Source organism: Monodelphis domestica, chromosome 1 (genome assembly GCF_027887165.1).
Source record: "Monodelphis domestica isolate mMonDom1 chromosome 1, mMonDom1.pri, whole genome shotgun sequence".
In the NCBI taxonomy this organism is placed as follows: domain Eukaryota; kingdom Metazoa; phylum Chordata; class Mammalia; order Didelphimorphia; family Didelphidae; genus Monodelphis; species Monodelphis domestica.
The window spans coordinates 569,138,441-569,158,953 of NC_077227.1; the positions used below are offsets into that span (position 1 = coordinate 569,138,441).

The window sequence follows — 20,513 nt, forward strand, 5'->3', positions numbered from 1 at the left end:
AAGTAGTAGTAGTAGTCTCTCGGTAACCGAGGATGACGATTGTCTTTGTGTGTTTTCATCTATGATAGATGAGTGTGCACAAAAAACTGACCCATAGGCAAATTTCTCTGGGATGTGGGTGGTGAGTGAAGTTTATTAGGGGAAGGAGCCAGGAAAAGGAATGTTAAATTCAGCTTGATTAGATCTTTTAAAAAAAATTCTTATTCAAAGATATTTTATTTTCTCAATTATATATAATTTTCAACATACATTTCCCAAAATTATAAAATCCAAATAATTGTCTCTTTCTCTCTCTTCCCTTCTTTGTCTCAAAGATGGTAAACAATTTGATTTGGGTTAAACACATATTAGCTTGATTAAGACTTAGCAAAATAGAATTGAAATCAATTTTGGTTTTAGAGTAGTAAGGAAGTAAAGAGGTTATTACCCTTTGCATGTAGTTCATGATACTGCCAAGGTCAATGTCTAGTGTGAAGATGGGATTGCCTTTCCTCTTGCCTATTTTTAAATTAATCAACAAAATACTGAAAACATCTCTACTTAACACTAAGTAGGGGAGGTTCACAAGCCACTTACTAAAAGTGGGTAAAAACCCAGAGATGATGGACCATCCCCTGGGCAATGCAGGGCAAATTTAAAGACTATAATTGACTCCCATAAAGTGGAGGAAGAGACAGGAAGTAACATGGAAAAAAGACTATAAAGGATCCTTAACCTGCTGTCCAGAAGGTCTTGGGCGTGAATCTGGGGCTTGTAAGATCTTGGACTGGGATTGCAGCTTGGAGCTATGAATTGGGACTTCAACCTGGGACTTTGACTCTCAGACTGCTTCTGGTAAGACTGGTCCAGGATCTTTTTCCTTTGGAGCTTTGGCTTGGGTGAGTGAAGAGCTGACCTTCCTTTCATGGCTTCTGGAGAGACTAGTTCCAGAGAGGCCTCCCCTTGGGTTGAACCCTTGCTTAATTCACCATCAAGTCCTCCCGCTGAAGGGTTAATGAGCCTTACATGGGTTGAGCCAGGGACCAGAGCAACATTTAGGGTAATAGGCTAGACTTCTTATTCTACTCTCTTTAACATTTTTCTACTTTCACTCTTTCTACCTCTTTGTAAATAAAGCTACTGAAAGTCAATTTGACTTGAGCTATACTATTTTTAAATTGGCAACCACAGTACTATCTTAGAATCCTCATATATTTAGTCAAACCCTTAATTTTAATTCCTTACACTAGATTTCTCCTTTCCCATTATGGTGAACCTATGGCATCCATGCCAAAAAGGTACCCAGAGGCCTCTCTGTGGGCACGCTTGCAGTCACCCACCACAGTTCATTACTAGAAACCCAGAGGGACTTGGAGTGGAGCTATTTCCTTCCTTCTCTCCAATCACCTGAGGACATTCCTCACTTCATCTACCCTTCTGCCCAGCATTCCAGTGGGAGCTCTTCCTCCCTCCCCTATATAGGGTAAGGTGCTGGGGATAGGGGAGCTCACATGCTGCATGAGGGCACAGTACAGAGGGCAGCCTGTTAAGTCTGTGGTGAAGGTGATTCCAGTGGTGGGGTTGGAAAGGAGTCAGGTTTGAGGGGAGCATAGCTCACAGCATGGCACATAGCTGGAGGAGAGCAGAGCTTGAGTGGAGTGGAGTAGAGCGCTGTGGCCACTCTCCTCCCCCTCTCTACATGTGCCTCTCATCACCTGCCCCTCTGCCCAGTAGCCCAAGGGAGGGGTTCCTCCTTTCCCTATCTGGGGTAAGGGGGGGTTGAGGTGGAGGGAGTTGGGGCACTAAGTTTCTGACTGGGGGCAGTAAAGGCACTCTGTTTCTAAAAGGTTTGCCATCACTATCTTATACCATCTCAATGTAATGGTGTTCCCTAACTCATTAGGCAGGACTTCCTCTCCCTGGAGGCCAGCTAGTGGGGAAGGAGGAGATTCTGAATCTTTGCCCCTTTAAAGGCTTTTTCTGAAGACCTACCCTAATTCCACTTGGCCTAGGCAGACAATTTCACCTCCTTCTGACTAGAAAGCAGGGCATCTGCCAACATTTCCATCTTTTAGTCATCTAAGCCCTCCCTGGGAAGGAATTATTTATTGATCAATGAGTATTGTACTGGTAGTAAAGTGGAAATATCTATCAGTTCCAGATTGCCATAAGTGAAGGGTGACCATGGACCTGCCTGTGTCCATTCCACCTCTGCTACCTCTGGGACCTATACTGATGCCTCTGGGGTACTGTGTTACTCACCCTTGCTTCTGGAGCCCACTCTGCTACCTACTTCTACTAATATTCCCTATACCTGTACATCCCTCCCACTGTGCTACATCAGCCCAGAAGGAGAAACAAGTTCCATTCTCATTCTGGAATGAGATTGGGAACTATGGGTAACTTCTGCCCCGGGGCTTTTAGTAAGGGCTGGAGGAGAGGCACCGAAGAGTCAGCCCTACTACTGGTGCCTACCACTACCCTACTGTGCTTGCCTCTGTGTGAGCCTGGGCAAGTCACTTAACCTCTATATGTCTCAGTTTCCTTATCCATAAAATGTGAATAATAATAGTACCTACCTCCCAGGTTTGTTGTGAGGATAAAATAAGATAACTATTAAAGTCTCTGACAAACCTAAAAGTAAACACTAGTTATTCTCTTCCAAGAGGCTGAAGTAAAAAAAGACTGAAAGAACTGCTAGGTGGCTCAGTGGATTGAAAGGTAGGCTAAGAGATCCCAGTTCTTGGGTTCAAATTTGACATCATAACTCCTAACTGAATGACTTTGGCCAGTCACTTAACCCTTTATTTATTATTTATCTTATTTTTTTAAGTGTTTTTAATTTTAAAAAAAAAATCTGTACCTTGGGGGCAGCTGGGTGGCTCAGTGGATTGAAAGCTAGGCCCAGAGACAGGAGGTCCTGGGTTCAAAGCTGGCCTCAGACACTTCTTTCTTCTGTGTGACCCTGGGCAAGTCACTTAACCCCTGTTGCCTAGCCCTTACTGCTCTTCTGCCTTGGAACCAGTACACAGTATTGATTCCAAGATGAAAGGCAAAGGTTTAAAAAAAAAATCCTTATCTTCTGTCTTAGAAAGGATGAGTTCTAAGGCAGAAGAACAGTAACCTCTAGGCAACTGAGGTTAAATAACTTGTCCAAGGACTCCAAGGCCAAATTTAATCTCAGGTCCTACCAACCCCAGATCTGGTACCCTAGCTGCCCTGATTATAGTATTTAAAGAAAATACTTTGTGGTCCAACCCCCTCATTTTATAGGTGAGAAACCTGAAAAACAAGAATGGGATTGTACTTGTCTAAATTCACACAGGTCATAAGGAACAGAGCCAAGAAACTAAACCAGTTTTTTTCCCTCTGAATCCAATGTGCTTTTCATACTGCCTCTCTGAACCTCCATTTTCTCATCTGTAAAATGGGGACAATAAAATCCCTCTCTCTCCCAGGGTTCTTGTGAAATAAAGTACTTTATGAACCTCAAAGGATTAGATAGAATAGTAATATTATATTATAACTACACAATATACAATATATTATATCTGATATGTTATAATTATATAATTAAACAAATGTTTTAGAAACTTAATTGAATCAATAATTCAACAAATATTTATTAAGAGCCTACTATGTACCAGGTGCCAGAGATACAAGTATAAATAACAAACAGTCCTGAATGGCAAGATATTTCCACAGCTCTAGGTCACAAACCTAGAACAAAGGAAGAGATGGTAGGAATATTGTTGTGGGGAGGGGAATAGTTCTCCCCCTGAGAACTTTTTATTTTCTCCTGGGCCCTCTGATTCTTTCCTTCTATCCCTGGTAGGATTGGCAGGGAGAGAAGAGTTAGACGGGGAAGCACAAGGTATAGGCAGACACCTGGCCTTCCTTAGAGCATCACGGCATAGAAAGCCTTGGAGGCAGGAAGACCTGGACTCAATGATTTAATGACGTAACCCCAAGCAAGGCGTTTAATGGCTTTGGGTCTCAGGTTCATTCGTTACCTCTTAAGATTCTTTGGAGTTCCAAATCTGTGCTCCTCCCAACTCAGCACTGCCTTTTTACTCAAATGTATCTCAAAAGGCTCTCCCTACGCCTCAGTTTCCCATTCACAAAACGAGGGAGGCTATACCGGCTGATTTCAACATCTCTTCCAGCCCTATCTCGAATCCATCCCTCCAATAGTAGAGTAGGGAAAGGTGGGTAAGGAGAGAACAGTAGGCTAGATCCTCTTAGCAGCTGCCCCCAAGCTGGCAGGAAAGGCGGCCCTCGGGCCGACCCATCATCCCAGTAGCTCCCTGCTAGTCGTATTGGGCGGCTCCGAAGGGGCGGAGTCACAAGGGCGGGGGCTGGAGTGAGACGGAACCGCGGCGGACCAGAGGAAGGCGGAAGGAAACCAGGAACAGAAAGCTGATTTTCTTAAGCGGCGCGGGTGTGAGATCCTCGGACCCGGCGCAGTCATGGAGGCGGGGCCGCTCTTGCACTTCTGCAACTGGAGCACACTAGTAGTGTGCATGGTCATCAAATTCCCGCAGATCTTCGCCCTGCTCTCCGCCAAGAGTTCGCGGGGGGTCAGCCTGAAAAGTTTGCTTCTGGAGCTGGCTGGGTAAGGATGGAGAGCAGACGGGGGTCCAGGTTCTGGCCAGGGTCCCGGGACCACGGGCGGCTGTGAGGTGCCCTTGAGTAGAGAACTCTTCCACGACTTAGAAGGGTTCCGTTTTCCCTGCTTTGCCCCTTAACTAGAAGCTCTGGTTGGCAGACTCGGGCTCTGTTTTAAGGTGGGGGGGACCCTACAATTAGAACTGCCCAAGAGTGGAATGTGCTGTCCCAAGTGGTAGTGAGTTTTTGGTCACTGGAGGTCTTCTAGGGATGAGATAGTTTATCCCTTTGAGATCGAAGGATAACCACTGTCCCCTCCCTCTTCCCCTGAGCCCCTGGGGCGAAGAAGATGAGTCGGGGGTCGGGGAAGGAGAAAGCCTGGAGGCGCGGAGCGTGGGAGCCCGTCCTCCCATCTGCTGTTTGTGGGAGGTTCCCTGGAACTAGTTCCAAACTGGGTGATTCAGGGTGTGGCCAGCCGCTCAGTGCTTCCCCTGCCCGCTTGCCCAGCCAGTTCTGCTTCACTTAAACTTGAGGTTCTGGGTACTTGTGACAACTTCTGGAGTATATACCTGGTGATGCTAGTTATAGCTTTGGGAATTGATGAGTCGTTTTACTTTTCGGACTCTCAGTTTAGGCATCCAGCATATTATAGTCTACATAGTAATTAATTCAATTCACTTAAGTGCTTGGCAGATAGTAGGTGCTTAACAAATAGGAACTTTTTTGTTGTTACTGATGAATTAGGCGAATAAAGACAAAATCCAAACAACTCTGCTCGCTAGACTCTTACGTTCTGTTTGGGAGATACTAGCACATTTGCAGAAAAGTCTTGGGCAACTCTTTTAATACTTTTGAACCTCAATTTCCTCATTTGTAAAATTAGAGGCTTAGACTAGATCAGAGTTCCAAACTTGGAGACCGTAGACTTGTGTTTGCTTCATAAAATGTTTTGGTAATTGTAATTCGGCATTCTTTTGTAATCCTATATATATTAGCTTATGTATAAATTGCCGAAGGGGGGCCACGATACTGTAAGTTAAGAGTGGTCGCCAATTTGTAATAATTAAAATTAAACTTACGAGGCTGTTAGTAGTTTTAACAATTTAGGTTAATTAAAATGGAGATATAGTAAAAATAGGGAAACCTAGAAAGGAGGTAGAGAATTGCCTAGCCTAACACCCCAGAGTCTATCTTCAATAGAAGTCACTAATGTCTGTCTGTATCTGAATCTCAGTCCTCTCCCAGCTTCCTGCTGGATCTCGACTTATAAGCAGTTTTCTTCTCCCATTAGCTCTCCCCCAGGAACCAAACACAGTTCCTCAATTTGCCTGGTATAACCCAGAGGGGCAGTGCTTGTGGGATCAGTTTCCTGTCTCCTAGGGTGTTTGTACTTGCAGTCAATGGTAAAGGGTCCTCAAGATTCTGACTCATTACATCCAAGGTCACTTAATGATTTAAATTTAAAACAAAGGGATGGGAAGTCCAAATCCCTGATTAATTAAATCAAAACACAAATTCCCTTCTCACTCTACTAAAAAGGTTTAAAACCTTTGGATTAGGTGGTCTCTGAAGTCTCTTGTTCTGTATCTGTGATCTAAATAAATACAAAGTAATTTATAAATACAAAGAGAGTCCTAGCCTTTGGGAAAGGGGAAGGAAGATGGCTTGAAAGAAGAGTATTCTGGGAGATGGGGGTGAGGAAACAAATGCATCCTTAGGGAATGCTTGGAAGTGAGACCATTAAGACATCTTGATGGGAACATGGAGTCTCCAAAGAAGAGTAATCAATCAATAAAAGTAAGTGCTGCAGTGCCAGGCACTGTGCTAAATGCTGGGGATGCAAAAGAGGCAAAAAACAGTCCATTCCCTCTGGAACTTCACAATCTAAGGAGTAGTCCATGAAATAAGGTCAGAAACTTAGGTTGGAGCCATGATAGGGAATACTTCCCCATGTAATAGGTTTAGGAGATTGTGTTTAGGTAACTCTCTGATTAGGGGGATAACACGGCCAAAGTTGTGTCCTAAGATATTTTTTTTGGCAAGTGTCCTCTATAATTTATTTTCAACTGGTTCCACCTTGTTTTTTTGTTCCCTTTGCCCACTTTGTCTGCTAGCCAAATTGGACTACTACTCCCAGCTCCACATTTATTTCCCCATCTTTGTTTTCATAAAAGCTGTTTCTTGCCCTTGGAATCTAGATCCTGAACTATGCCTTCCAGAATCATTGTCTTTTAAGACTCTTCTTCTGATGCTACCACATCTTTCTTGGGAATCTTCCATAATTGGCCAAATTGTTGGTGTTTTCCTCCTCCTAAAATTTTCTAGGCTACTATTGAGCTTTTTCTTGGTTCTTTCACTCATCAACTCCCATGGATTCAATTATCTCTGCTGATGATTTTGAAATCTAGTCTTCCAGACCTAATGTCTCTGCTAAACTTCAGTCTCTCATCTCCAATTGCTTTTTAGATATCTTGTCCTGGATGTCCCATAGATATCTTAAACTCAGCATGTCCAAAACTAGATTCATTATGGCAGACTCTGCCTTTTTAACTTCTCTGTTACTGTTGAGGGCCCTTTCAGTCCACCAACGTTCACATCCTAGGTGTCATACTCAGATCTTCCTTGTCTCTCATCCCCCAAATCCAAGCTTTTGTCAAAGCTTGGTTTTTACCTTATGACATATCTTGAATATTACTCCTCTTTCCTGACTGCCACTATCCTGGTGAAGGCCATCAGAAACTCTGGCTTGGATTGTTGCAGTAACCTTCTGGCTGATTTATCTAGCTCAGATCCCTTCCCACTTCAATCTATTCTCTACTCAGCCGCCAAAGAGATCTTTCTAAAGAGCAGGCAGGTCTGACCTTGTCACCCCTCCTCAGTTAAGTCCAGTGGTTTTCACCTCCAAGTTAAGTGCAAACCTCCTGTTGGCACGAAGCTCTTCATACCCTGTTCTTCCTTTTCCTCTTACTGCCCAAGATTTTTTTTTCAATCTAATGTCACTTGCCTTCCCTCATAAATCACCTCCCAATTACTTTGTAAATTAAAAACAAAAAACAACTCTTACCTTCTTTTGATTCTAAGTATTGTTTCCAAGGCAGAAGAGTGGTAAAAGCGAGGCAGTTGGGGTTAAGTGACTTATGTATACCCACATAGCTAGCAAGTGTCTGAGGTCATTCTGGAACCCGGGCCTTCCTGACTCCAGGTTCCATGGTCTGTCCACTGTGCTTCCTAGCTGCCCCTTTTCGCATATATCTTGAATGTACATAGTTGTATCCCCCATTAGGATGTGAAAGGTAGGACCTATTTTTGGCTTTTTAGTATCTCCAGGGCTCAGAGGGTGCTTAGCCTATAGAAGTGCTTCATAAGTTGATGTTGACCTGTTTGAAGTCAGGGCTATTTAATTTTTGTTCATAGTGACTTACGAATAGTAGGTGCTTAATAAATATTTGTTGCATTGAGTTGAACTGGAAGGATTATAGTTTTCTAGTTCTAGAGAGAGAATATGGGTCCAAGTCTAGGACATTTGGTTCAAACCCCTCATTTTCCAGATGATAAAACTGAGGCCAAAAGAGGTTAATGACCTGTCCAAGGTCACAGGAAGTAAACACAGGAATGATTTGGTCTCAGATCTTTTTGACTTCAGGGACCAAATGCTTTCCACCATACCAGGAACTTGAATGATTTGTTCTCAGATCTTTTTGACTTCAGGGACTGGACTCTTTCCACCATATCAGGAACTTAGGTTATCTACATCTTGATTATGTTCTCAAAGAGAAACTGAAACTGAGAGAGATAAGGTGACTTTGCCCCAATGTCACTCCAGTGACAGAAGCAGGTCTAACCATCAGGCATTCTGTCCAGTGCTCTTTTCACCATAGCATCCCATTCCCATGTCATTATTGTTATTGTTCATTTGTTTTTCAATCTTGTCTGATTCCTCATGATCCCATCTGGCATTTTCTTAAGAGGTCATTTGCTATTTCCTTCTCCAGTTCATTTTACCGATTAGGAAACTGAGTCAAGAAGGGTTAAGCAACTTACACAGCTAGTAAGTGTCTGAGACCAGACTTGAACCCTTGAAGATGAATTCTTCCTGACTCCACACCTGGCACTCTATCCACTGTGCCCTGAGCTACCCCTAGTTGGTAGGTACAGTGACTGCTAGTGCTGGGTGTCATGGGACATACATTTGATATTTAAAGGTCTCCTGCCCTTGAAAAGTTGATGATTTGATCTGGGGTGCAAGATACAGAAACAAGAGGTACATCAGAGAATAAAAAATTCAAGGAAATCTATCAGCAATTCTTACCAACTTTCTGTGATACCTCTTCTAGCTGCTGTTTTACAAGACCATCCTAGATGAGGCAACATATTTGTAGCAGCTTAAATCTTTGAAGGTTTGTGTGGCTTTGGACAAATGTTTAATGGTGTCTTTGCTTGATTTTGTGTTTGTAGCTCCTATGACATGCAGTATCTGACCGACAGTAGGGGCTTAATATATGTGTGTTAAATTGAGTTGAATATTTGAAATGGGGAGATTTTTGTCCTTACCTCATAGTTGTGAGATTTCAGTGAGCTAATGGAGTTGAGAGTTCTGTATAAACTAAAGACTCATGCAAAGCTTTTAAAAAATGAATAATAAATAGAATGATGTTATTTGGATCGTTTTAAAGGTTTTAAAAATGAATAATAAATAACAATGTTATTTGCATCTGTGTCTCACCAATTTAGTTGTCCACTGGTAGAGACTGCTTTCTCATCTTTTCTGGGTTGCTCCATAAATCTTCCTCTCTGAGTTATTTGTTCCTTTGGCTTGTGAATGCCTCCTGCCTCCCCACCTGCTTTTTTAAGATATAGATATCACTGGAGAGGTGGGGTGGTGTCATTCTGTCCATTCATTTCTTGGGAGCTTTTACCCAGGTGCCTAGAAGGAAAATAGACATCCTAACAATAATAGGTCACTTTTCCCCCTTCTTGTCTCATTCTTGGGGGGGGGGGAAGAAGAGATAAAAGAGAAAGTCTTTAAGAAGATAAGCTCCAGAGTGGGAGGGAGGGAGCTTGTTTTTCCCTTGTCTTCCTAATTTTTGGTTTTTGTTTTGTTTTTTGGCAAAGATACAGGAGTGGTTTGGCATTTCCTTCTCCAGCTCACTTTATAGATGAGGAACCTGAGGCAAATAATGTTAAGTCACTGGCCTAGCCCAGCTACTAAGTGTCTGAGGCCAGATTTGAACTCTGGAAGATGAGTCTTCCTATCTCCAGGCCTGGCACTCTATCTACTACATCAACTAGTTGCCCATAGAGGGATCTTACTAATTACCTATTCATTCATTTATTTATTTATTCATTCATTCATTCATTTATTTATTTATTGATTGATTGATTCTGAGGCCCTTACCTTCCATCTTAGAACCAATTGGTTCCAAGGCAGAAGAATGGTAAGGGCTAGGCAGTGGGGGTTAAGTGACTTGCCCAGGGTCACACAGCTGGGAAGTGTCTAAGGCCAGATTTGAACCTAGGACTGAACTACCCAGCTGCCCCTGAGACCCTAGGCTTTAGATCTAAAAGGGGCTCAGGGCTACCTGGTCTACCTGGTTTGTTGTTTAGTCACGTCCAACTCTTAGTGACCCCATTTGGGGTTTTCTTGGCAAAAGTATTGGAGTCATTTGCCATTTCATTTTCCAGCTCATTTTACATCTGAGGAAACTGAAGCCAACAGGGTTAAGTGACTTGCTGAGGGTCACACAACTAATGTCTGAGGCCAGCCTTGAACACAGATCTTCCTGACTAGTCGCAGAGATCTATGCACTGTACCACCCATCTATGGTTATAGGAGAAGGACCTGAAGGGCAGAGAGGTAACTTACCCGAGGTCAGCAGTGTGCAGAGCTAAAAGTCGAAGCCTGGTCTTCTGATGCTAAATCCTGGGTACATTGTAAAAGAGGCTTTCTTATTATCCTCATTTTACAGATGAATAAACTGTGGTAGAGCAGAGTTAAGTGATTTGCTCAGAGTCACAGTATATGAGGCAGCATGCAAACCTATGTCTTTTTTTTTTAAACCTTATCTTCCATCTAGGAAAAATTACTAAGTATTGGTTCCAATGCAGAAGAGTAGAGTAGTTAAGGGCTAGGGGCTATTGAGGTTAAGTGACTTGCCCAAGGTCACACAGCTAGGAAGTATCTGAGGCCAAATTTGAACCCAGGGCTTCCCATCTCTAGGTCAGGCTCTCAATCCATTTAGCCACCTAGTTGCCACCCCTCGCACAACATTTCTTGCAGCACAGTAATATCCTATACATTCACATACCACAATTTGTTCAGACATTCCGCAATTGATGGGCATGTACTTTGTTTCCAAATCCAATTCCAGTTCCTATCACAGTAGGTGATGTTATAAATATTTTGGAGTATGTGGGGACTTTTTCATATTGATAGCTTCCTTGTATAATCCTAGAGATGGAGTCTGTTTAAAAAGGACATGGATATTTTAGTCACTTTATTTGTATAATTCAAGATTGCTTTTTGAAATGCTTTTTCCATTCAAAAGCTCTACCAACAATCTGTTAGCATGCCTACCTTCTACAACTCCTCCAACACTGACTGTTGCCATTTTTGGTCATTTTTGCTAGTTTTCAGAGTGTCAAATAAAACTCCAGAATTTTGATTAGCGTTTTCCTTATTATTATTGATTTGGAGCATTTTTTTAAACATTATTTTATTTGGTCATTTCCAAACATTATTCATTGGAAACAAAGATCATTTTCTTTTCTTCTCCCCGCCCCTCCCACCACCTCTCCCACAGCCGACGCTCATCCACTGGGTATCACATGTGTTTTTGACTCGAACCCATTTCCATGTTGTTGGTATTTGCATTCAGGTGTTATTTAGAGTCTCTCCTCATTCATATCCCCTCCACCCCTGCAGTCAAGCAGTTGCTTTTCCTCGGTGTTTTTACTCCCACAGTTTATCCTCTGCTTGTGGATAGTGTTTTTTAGATCCCTGCAGATAGTTCAGGGACATTGCATTGATACTAATGGAGAAGTCCATTACCTTCGATTGTACCACAGTGTATCAGTCTCTGTGTACAATATTTTCCTGGTTCTGCTCCTCTCACTCTGCATCACTTCCTGGAGGTTGTTCCAGTCTCCATGGAATTCCTCCACTTTATTATTCCTTTTAGCACAATAGTATTCCATCACCAACATATACCACAATTTGTTCAGCCATTCCCCATTGAAGGGCATCTCCTCGTTTTCCAAATTTTGGCCACCACAAAGAGTGCAGCTATGAATATTCTTGTACAAGTTTTTTTCCTTATTATCTCTTTGGGGTACAAACCTAGCAGTGCTATGGCTGGGTCAAAGGGTAGACATTCTTTTATCGCCCTTTGGGCATAGTTCCAAATTGCCCTCCAGAATGGTTGGATCAATTCACAACTCCACCAGCAATGCATTAATGTCCCTACTTTGCCGCATCCCCTCCAGCATTCATTACTTTCCTTTGCTATCATGTTAGCCAATCTGCTAGGTGTGAGGTGATACCTCAGAGTTGTTTTGATTTGCATCTCTCTGATTATAAGAGATGTAGAGCACTTTTTCATGTGCTTATTAATAGTTTTGATTTCTTTGGCTGAGAACTGCCTGTTCATGTCCCTTGTCCATTTAGCAATTGGAGAATGGCTTGATTTTTTGTACAATTGATGTACCTCTGTAAATTTGAGTAATTAAACCTTTGTCAGAGGTTTTTATGAAGATTGCTTCCCAATTTGTTGATTTCCTTCTGATTTTAGTTACATTGGTTTTGTTTGTACAAAAACGTTTTAATTTGATGTATTCCAAATTATTTATTTTGCATTTTGTGACTCTAAGTCTTGCTTGGTTTTAAATTTTTTCCCTTCCCAAAGGTCTGACATGTATATTATTCTGTGTTCGCCTAATTTTCTTATAGTTTCCTTCTTTATGTTCAAGTCATTCACCCATTTTGAATTTATCTTGGTGTAGGGTGTGAGGTATTGATCTAAACCTAATCTTTCCCACACTGTCCTCCAATTTTCCAACAATTTTTATGAAATAGTGTATTTTTATCCCAAAAGCTGGGTTCTCTGGGTTTGTCATATACTGTCCTGCTGAGGTCACTTACCCTGAGTCTATTCCACTGATCCTCCTTTCTGTCTCTTAGCCAGTACCCAATTGTTTTGATGACCGCTGCTTTATAATATAGTATGAGATCTGGGACTGCAAGGCCCCCTTCCTTTGTATTTTTTTCATTATTTCCCTGGATATCCTTGATCCTTTGTTCTTCCAAATGAACTTTGTTATGGTTTTTTCTAAATCAGTAAAAAAAAATTTTGGAAGTTCAATGGGTATGGCACTAAATAGATAAATGAGTTTGGGTAGGATGGTCATTTTTATTATATTGGCTTGTCCTACCCATGAGCAGTTAATGTTCTTCCAATTGTTCAAGTCTAGTTTTAGTTGTGTGGAGAGTGTGTTTTGTAGTTGTATTCATATAGTTCCTGTGTGGAGCATTTTTTTCCATACACTTGTGAATACTTTTCAGTTCTTCTTGAGAACTATTTGTTCATATCCTTCGATTATTTTCTTGGGAATGACTATTAGTTTTATATTTATTAATTGTTTAAATATGTCAGATACCAAATCCTCATCAAAGAAATTCTGTGCAAAGTTGTTTTTTTTTCTATTTGACCAATTCTCTTTTTAATCCTAAATGCAGTAATACTGTCTATAAAGCTTTTCACTTTCAAGTAGTCAAAGTTATCTATTTTGATTTTTGTAGTTGCCTCTTTCTTGTTTGGCTAAGAACAAGAGATTCATTCATCCATAAACTCCCTGAATCATCAGCTAAGGAAGCCAAGGCCCAGAGAGGGCAAGTGATTTGCCCAGATTCTCACAGTGTGTTAGTAACTAAACATGGAGTTAGGGCCATAGGTTTAGAGCTAAAAGGGAATTTAGATATTATACCCTCATTTTATGGAGGAGGACCAGACCAAGAAATAATCATTTGGCTAAGGGCACATGATGGCAGAGCTGAGCTTAGAATCCAGGTCTTCTGACTTCAAGTCTAGACTGTTTCTCCTCATACCACCCCACGGGCTTTTTTTTTTCTTGTTTGTAACTATTTTCTTACTGAAAACTGAATTCTTTGAAAAGTGAGAGGGTACTTCCTTTGTGGAAATGGGGGCTATGTGTGTGTGATACATGGCATGCATTGCCATACTCAGTTGAGATTCTTGTCAGTTTTGATAGTTTTTTTTCTCCCTCTATTTTATTCTTTGCTGTAGGGAATCATCTCTGAATCGGAGAAAGCAGAGAGATATATTTGGAAATGAATGTGATGCAAAAACCAAAGATGTCAATAAAGATAAATAAAATTGGGAGGCTGTGAATGGTAAAAATGGCAACTTTTGATTCACCTGTGAACTAGGATATCATGTTTTCAGCCGTTTGGGATAAACCTGGGTTAATTAGGTCCAATACCCAAATAAACAGAGGGGCAGCTTCATTTCTAATCCTTTTTATTGGCAGTAGGAACCAAACAATTGGGACTTTATGCAACTGGAAAATGAAGAAGGAATGGAAACTTTTTCTTAAATGTGCAGTGTTCACCTCATTATGCCAAATGCTTATTATTATTCAGCTTTTTGGGTTAAGGGTCTTTACTTCATGGTTTTATTGCCTGAATCAGAAAATCTCACCTAAGCATCCTGGCTATCCCCCTTTTATACCTAGCCCTGTCTTGTAATTGGCACTCACACCTCAGTTTATTAAAAGGTTTCTTAAGTACAGTCATTAGCCAGAAAGACCCTTAAAGGACATAGTTTCTTATCTTAAAAGTTATTTTTTAGTTAGTTAATTTAGAATATTTTTCCATGGTTACATGATTCATGTTCTTTCCCTACCTTTCCCCCCACCCCCTCCTGTAGTCAACAAGCAATTCCTCAGGGTTTTCCACGTGTCATTGATCAAGACCTATTTCCATATTATTGATGTCTGCACTAGGGTGATTGTTTGGAGTCTACATCCCCAATCATATCCCCACCAACCCATGTGATCAAGCTGTTGTTTTTCTTCTGTGTTTCTGCTCCCACAGGTCTTCCTCTGAATATAGATAGTGTTCTTACTCATAAGTCCCTCAGAATTGTCCTGTATCATTGCTTTGCTACTACTACCTGTAGTAAAGTACCTGCTTCAGGATTTGGTTATGAGATTCAAATGAGGGTAATGTTTTAGGCAGCCAGACATGGTGAGCTTCTGGGCCTGCAGTCAAGAAGACCTAGGTTGAACAATTGGAAAAACATTAAATGCTTATGGATAGGACAAATGAACATAATAAAAATGACAATCTTACCCAAATTAATTTACTTATTTAGTGCCATACCCATTGAACTATAAGAAACTTTTTACTGAATTAGAAAAAACAATAACAAAGTTCATTTGGAAGAACAAAAGATCAAGAATATCAAGGGAAATAATGGGGAAAAAATGTGAAGGATGGAGGTCGAATAGTACCAGATCTTAAAATGTACTATAAAGCAGTGGTCATCAAAACAATATGGTACTGGCTAAGAGACAGAAGGGAGGATCAGTGGAATAGACTTGGGGTAAATGACCTCAGCAAGATAGTGTTTGATAAATACAAAGATAGCAGATTTGGGGACAAAACCCCACTATTTGACAAAAACTGCTGGGAAAATTGGAAAACACTTTGGGAGAGATTAGGTTTAGATCAACATTTCACACCTTACACTAAGATAAATTCAAAATGGGTGAATGACTTAAATATAAATAAGGAAACTATAAGTAAATTAGATGAACATATGTATAAGTGGAGATTTTGAACCCTAGACTTCAATTCCCGGAACTCCCTGGTATTTCCCAGAATTCCCTATAATCTCACCTGAGTCTCCACATAGGTGAGATCACAATTGGTATTTAACTGGCAGTAATGCCTACCATACTCTCTTCTCTTCCATTGCAATGATGAGCAAGTGTAGCAAGTAAGCTAAGTGCTGGGATTTTAAATGGGATAATCAGCCATGGGCACCGTGGTTTTTATTTTGTATCCTTGATTTCTAATAATCCTTAATAAACCTCATAAAATATAATACTTTTATTATTAGATATAATTTAATTTTTACACATAGAATAGTTTAACTGTTAGCTATATGGAAAGGAAAGGTTTTAAGACCAAGCAAGAGAGAGAGAATATTGCAAAATGTAAAATGAATAATTTTGATTACATTAAATTAAAAAGGTTTTGTACAAACAAAATCAACACAACCAAAATTAGAAGGGAAGCAACAAATTGGGAAAAAAATCTTTATAACAAATCTTTATAACAGACCTGGATTCTCTTACAGCTGTTCCTGAAGTTTTCACTAACCTTTTCTCTGTGGGCCTCAGTTTCTTTATCTTTAAAAAGAAGGAGTTGAACAATTTCAATTTTTAGGCTCTTTCAGGACTTAATATCTATGACTTATTTATATTATGAAATACCAAGAGTTAAAAATCATAGTAAAATCGCTGCCTATGCTAATGACATTATATGTTAAGAAAAAAAATATATGAGTGGCTTTGTGCTTAACAGAGTCACAAAATGTTTTAACTGGAGGTCAACTTCAAGGAGGGTATCCAATAGAAGGGTGGGCAGGGTGAAGACTGCAACCATGTGGGAGAAGATTACTGGAAGATCTGGAAGGAACTTTCCTCACAACAGCCTAGTGAGGGAGGGAGAGTAAAATAGGTGGAGTGATTTTTTTCCCAGAGGACAAACAATACCTAAATGTTCAGGTCACAATTTGAATCCAGGTCCTCTGTCTCCAGGAGCAGTTGCTTTCTCCAGCACAATGTTAAAAAATAAAACACTGATTTGTGAATTAATACAAGAAAAAACTATTCTTAAATAAAAATATAAATCTGGCTGTGCCCTTTCTCTGTCTCTACCCCCTCTCTCCTAGGATTCTGTTAATACATTATTATGCCTGTAAAGTATCCACCATTTTGAATTGTGTTTTTTGGAACAGTGGTGGTAAACCTTTGCAAAAGCCTGTTTTTCTAGCTTAAATGACCAGACTGGGCTAAAGGATTGGCCCCTTGCCTTTCTCTTCACTCATGTTTCAAAGTTCTTCTGCCCCACCTTCCCATGAGGACGTCGCCAGGAATGATGCAAGAAGCACTCTTGGACCCACTGACTGAAGTGAACATCACCTTATATGTTCCCCTCCTCCCCCCAATATCCCAGGTCAAGACATCCTGAAAGATATTTGAGAAACAGAGTGCAGGTATAGAGGAACTAGGTATCAGGAGATCTGAGGTTAGATCTGATTCACTAATAACTGTAGTGGTATAGTAGAAAGAACAGTGGCCTTGGAGTCAGGGGAGCTGGCCTCAAATCTTACCTATGGCAATTGTTATTTGTGTGACAATGAGCTACTCACTTGATCTCCTTAGTCTGAGTTTCCTCATCTGGAAAATAAGATGGTTGGATGACAACATCAGTGACAAAGATGATGACGACTACTGGGGTGTATGGTGGGGTTTTCAGGGAAGATTGGCATCCCTAGTGGGAGGGCTTGCCTTCCTTCCTTCTTCCCTTCTACCCTTCCACTTTACTTTCTATCTTTGAATTAATACTAAGTATCGGTTCTAAGCCAGAAGAGCAGTAAAGGCTAGATAACTGGTATCAAGTGACTTGCCTAGTATCACATAGTTGGGAAGTGCCCGAGGCCAGATTTGAACCCAAGACCTCCCATCCTCAGACCTGACTATCCTCTGCCTAACCCTTTTCAGGTCTGCTTTCCTCCTTTTGTGGGTCCCTGTCACCCAACTCTCACTTCTAGTTCCAAGAAGCTGTAGCATGTGCAGCAGCCACATTCTGATAAACTATCTGGGTAGATGGGCCAAACCAGCCTGAGGGAAACCAAAAGGTCTCAAACCCATCAGCGACTTAGGAGTTGTCCACTCCAAGTGTGTGAAGATTTCCCCCCAAGAAAACCAGTGGAAAATAATTTGTTTTGAAGGCGCTGAAGCATTGGTTATGGTGTGCTTCAAACTTGACATGACATCAATGCCAAGGCCATCTTCGTAGGCCATCACTAGTCATCCTGACTTTTATATACAATTGTACATTGTATTTGTGTCCTAGACTTTGATGACTCTGGAAGAGAGTGATACTGGTGACTCTACGTAACTGCCAGACTGAAATCGATTCATGTCAGGACATCACTTGTGATGTCACTGATTCTCTTCAAAAATGAAGGATGAGCAATAACAACAACTACTAGTTATAACTTCAAAAGTGCTTTATGGTTTGCCAAGTCATATATTTCACAAGAACCTTGTATGGTAGATGATATTATTCCAAATTTACAGATAAATAAAGAGGCTAAGAGATTAAATTACTTGCTTAGGGTCACACAGATAAATATCTGAAACAGGAATGAAACCCAGATCTTCCTGGATTAGATAACTGTTAAGGTCCCTTCTAGCTCTTAAGATCTGTGAACCCAGCTGTATGATTTTTAGGCAAGTCCTTTTCCCTGGCTGGGCATCATTTTCCTCCATCTGTACAATAAAGGGGCTGAAGTAGATAATCTTCTAAAGGTCCCTCATAACTAACACTAGAATTTTATGTTTTGGACTCCAGATAGAGGAACAGAAAATTGTGCATGCATGCATGTGTGTGTGTGTGTGTGTGTGTGTTTTAAAAAGGAATTATTTATTCCTCTTTTTAATTTAAGGGGGACCTGGGGATCCTCTTACCATAGAGATGTGTAGAGATTAACCAGTCCACAGTGACAGGAAGTAGAAACCATAGAGACAGGAAGGGAGGTAGAGAAGAAGGAAATTAAAAGGGGGCCAGAGTCAGTTTGTTGGTCAGCTGCTGACAGGGCTGGCAGTTGTGGGGAAGTTGGCTGAGAGTGTATTGAGATGGTGGTTGGTGTTTAGTTGCTGGAATATAAAGGTGGTCCTGAGTTTACTGAAAGGGCTTTTTGGCTTTTGGGGGGTTTGGCTTTTGGTTTGGGCTGTTAGGTTTTTCTTTCTTTCTTGAACTTTTTGGAAGGTGACTGGTCTTTGTTAAGAGACCTAATTGGGGTTGGATTAAACACTGATTGGGTTGGTTTTGATTGGACTGGATTGGGTTGGAACTTTGTGGGGTGATTGTTATTAGTGGTAGTTATAGGCAGTTATAGGTAGAAATAGGCATTTTTAGGTAGTAATTATAGGTAGTTATAGGATAACTAGTACAGACATTAGGAAATTTTCTTTCTCTGCCTCTTTCCTATATTTCTCTCCTCTAGTATATTCATTTTACTATATTCTGTTATTATTTCTATTTTAATAAAACTAAATTGTTGTTAAAAGCTGCTAGATGTTTTCTTCTCTCTGGCTTAAGGGGATAATATTAATTTACAACTTTACTATATTCTTATTAAAACTTAAATTATTAAAAGCTGCTCTCCTATTTTGTCAAAACTCCTAATTTAACCCTTACAGTGTATGTATTGGGTATGTATAAAGATTTCATTGTATATGTGTGTGTGTATATATATTATAAACATTTTAATACAGTTTTAAGTTTTTAAGGCATATATATTATATATAAGCAGTTAGATGAGCACATTAAGCATTTATAAATATATAAAGGTTATTCAAAAAGTATTAGTAAAGTTTTCAGCTTTAATAGATAACCAGTGAGCAGCCTATAATCTGTCTGTCCATCTATCTGTCCATCTATCTATCCATCTATCTAGACATCCTTTTCTATAGGTGCAAAAATATAGTATAATCTCTATACTGTTTTTTTTTTCCTGGAAGGAAGAAAATACTTGCAACCAATTTCATTCAAAACAAAACAAAACAACTCTAAAGGAGTGGGGGTGGAGTGGCAATGGCCATCCAGACTGTTCTTTAGCCTTTGGTCCACTTGTGGGTGTGACTCTGATAGGATTTCCAAATGCTTTAGATATTGGTACTTTACCTTTAGCTTCACTACCACCAGATGAGATAGGTAGGGCATGCCTTAGATTCCAGGTTTAGAGGTAGATATAGAGTTGAAAGGAACTTAGAGGTCATCTAGTCCAATCCCATTCAATTCATCAAGAGCCAGTAATGAGAGTAAAAAAAGACAAAAAATGGAGCTCATCTTGTTCCCTGGGGGCTTGCATTCTACTCATGATAGGGAGGAGAGATATGCACCAGATGACACAAAATTGTGCACAGATAAACATGTATACCAAGTATTAAAAAAGCAATTACAAAGTAATGGGAGGGAGGGGTGGTGGCAGCTAGGTGGCTTCGTGGATTGAGAGTCAGACCTAGAGATAGAAAGTTCTGTCTGGGTTCAAATCTAGCCTCAGATACTTCCTTGCTGTGTGATCCTGGGCAAGTCACTTCACCCCCATTGCCTAACCCTTAACTGGTCTTTTGCCTTGGAACCAATACTTAGTTTTTATCTTAAAACAAGAAGGTTAGAATTTAAATAACAAAGCAAAGTCATTGGAGAAGGGAAGGGGAACATTAACAATGAAGGGAACCCAGGCTTGAAGAAATGGGGGATTCCAAGAAACAGCCAACTGCTCAAGAGGGAGGTCACTATAGTCATGAGGGACAGTTAGGCAAAGAACCCCGTGTATATGTATAATGGAAGGGAAAAAAGCATATATTGGATGTTTCTATGTGACAGACACTGTGCTAAGTGTTAGGAATACCACTACAGAAGGGAAACAAAGCTGTGGAAAGAAGTCTTGAATTGGGAGTTTGGGGACTATTCCAACACTTGCAATGACCATGGCTAACCCACTTGCCTCTGACCCTCAGCTTAGTAGGGTCATGTGTTTAGATCTGGAAGGGACACTATCAGTCATTCAGTCCACATCCTTCTTTATAGGTGAGGAAACAGGTCCACA

The 20,513-nt window shown here is 40.6% G+C and overlaps 1 protein-coding gene across 1 annotated transcript in view; it reads left to right on the plus strand.

Moving 5' to 3' along the window:
• The first annotated feature begins 4,305 nt into the window (after nucleotides 1-4,305).
• SLC66A3 (solute carrier family 66 member 3) overlaps nucleotides 4,306-20,513 on the plus strand; it is a 36,801-nt gene continuing 20,593 nt past the window's right edge. The window contains exon 1 of the mRNA XM_001381613.4: nucleotides 4,306-4,594. Within this exon, the coding sequence (XP_001381650.1) occupies nucleotides 4,449-4,594 (146 nt within the window). The 5' untranslated portion in view covers nucleotides 4,306-4,448. The remainder of the gene's footprint in view (nucleotides 4,595-20,513) is intronic.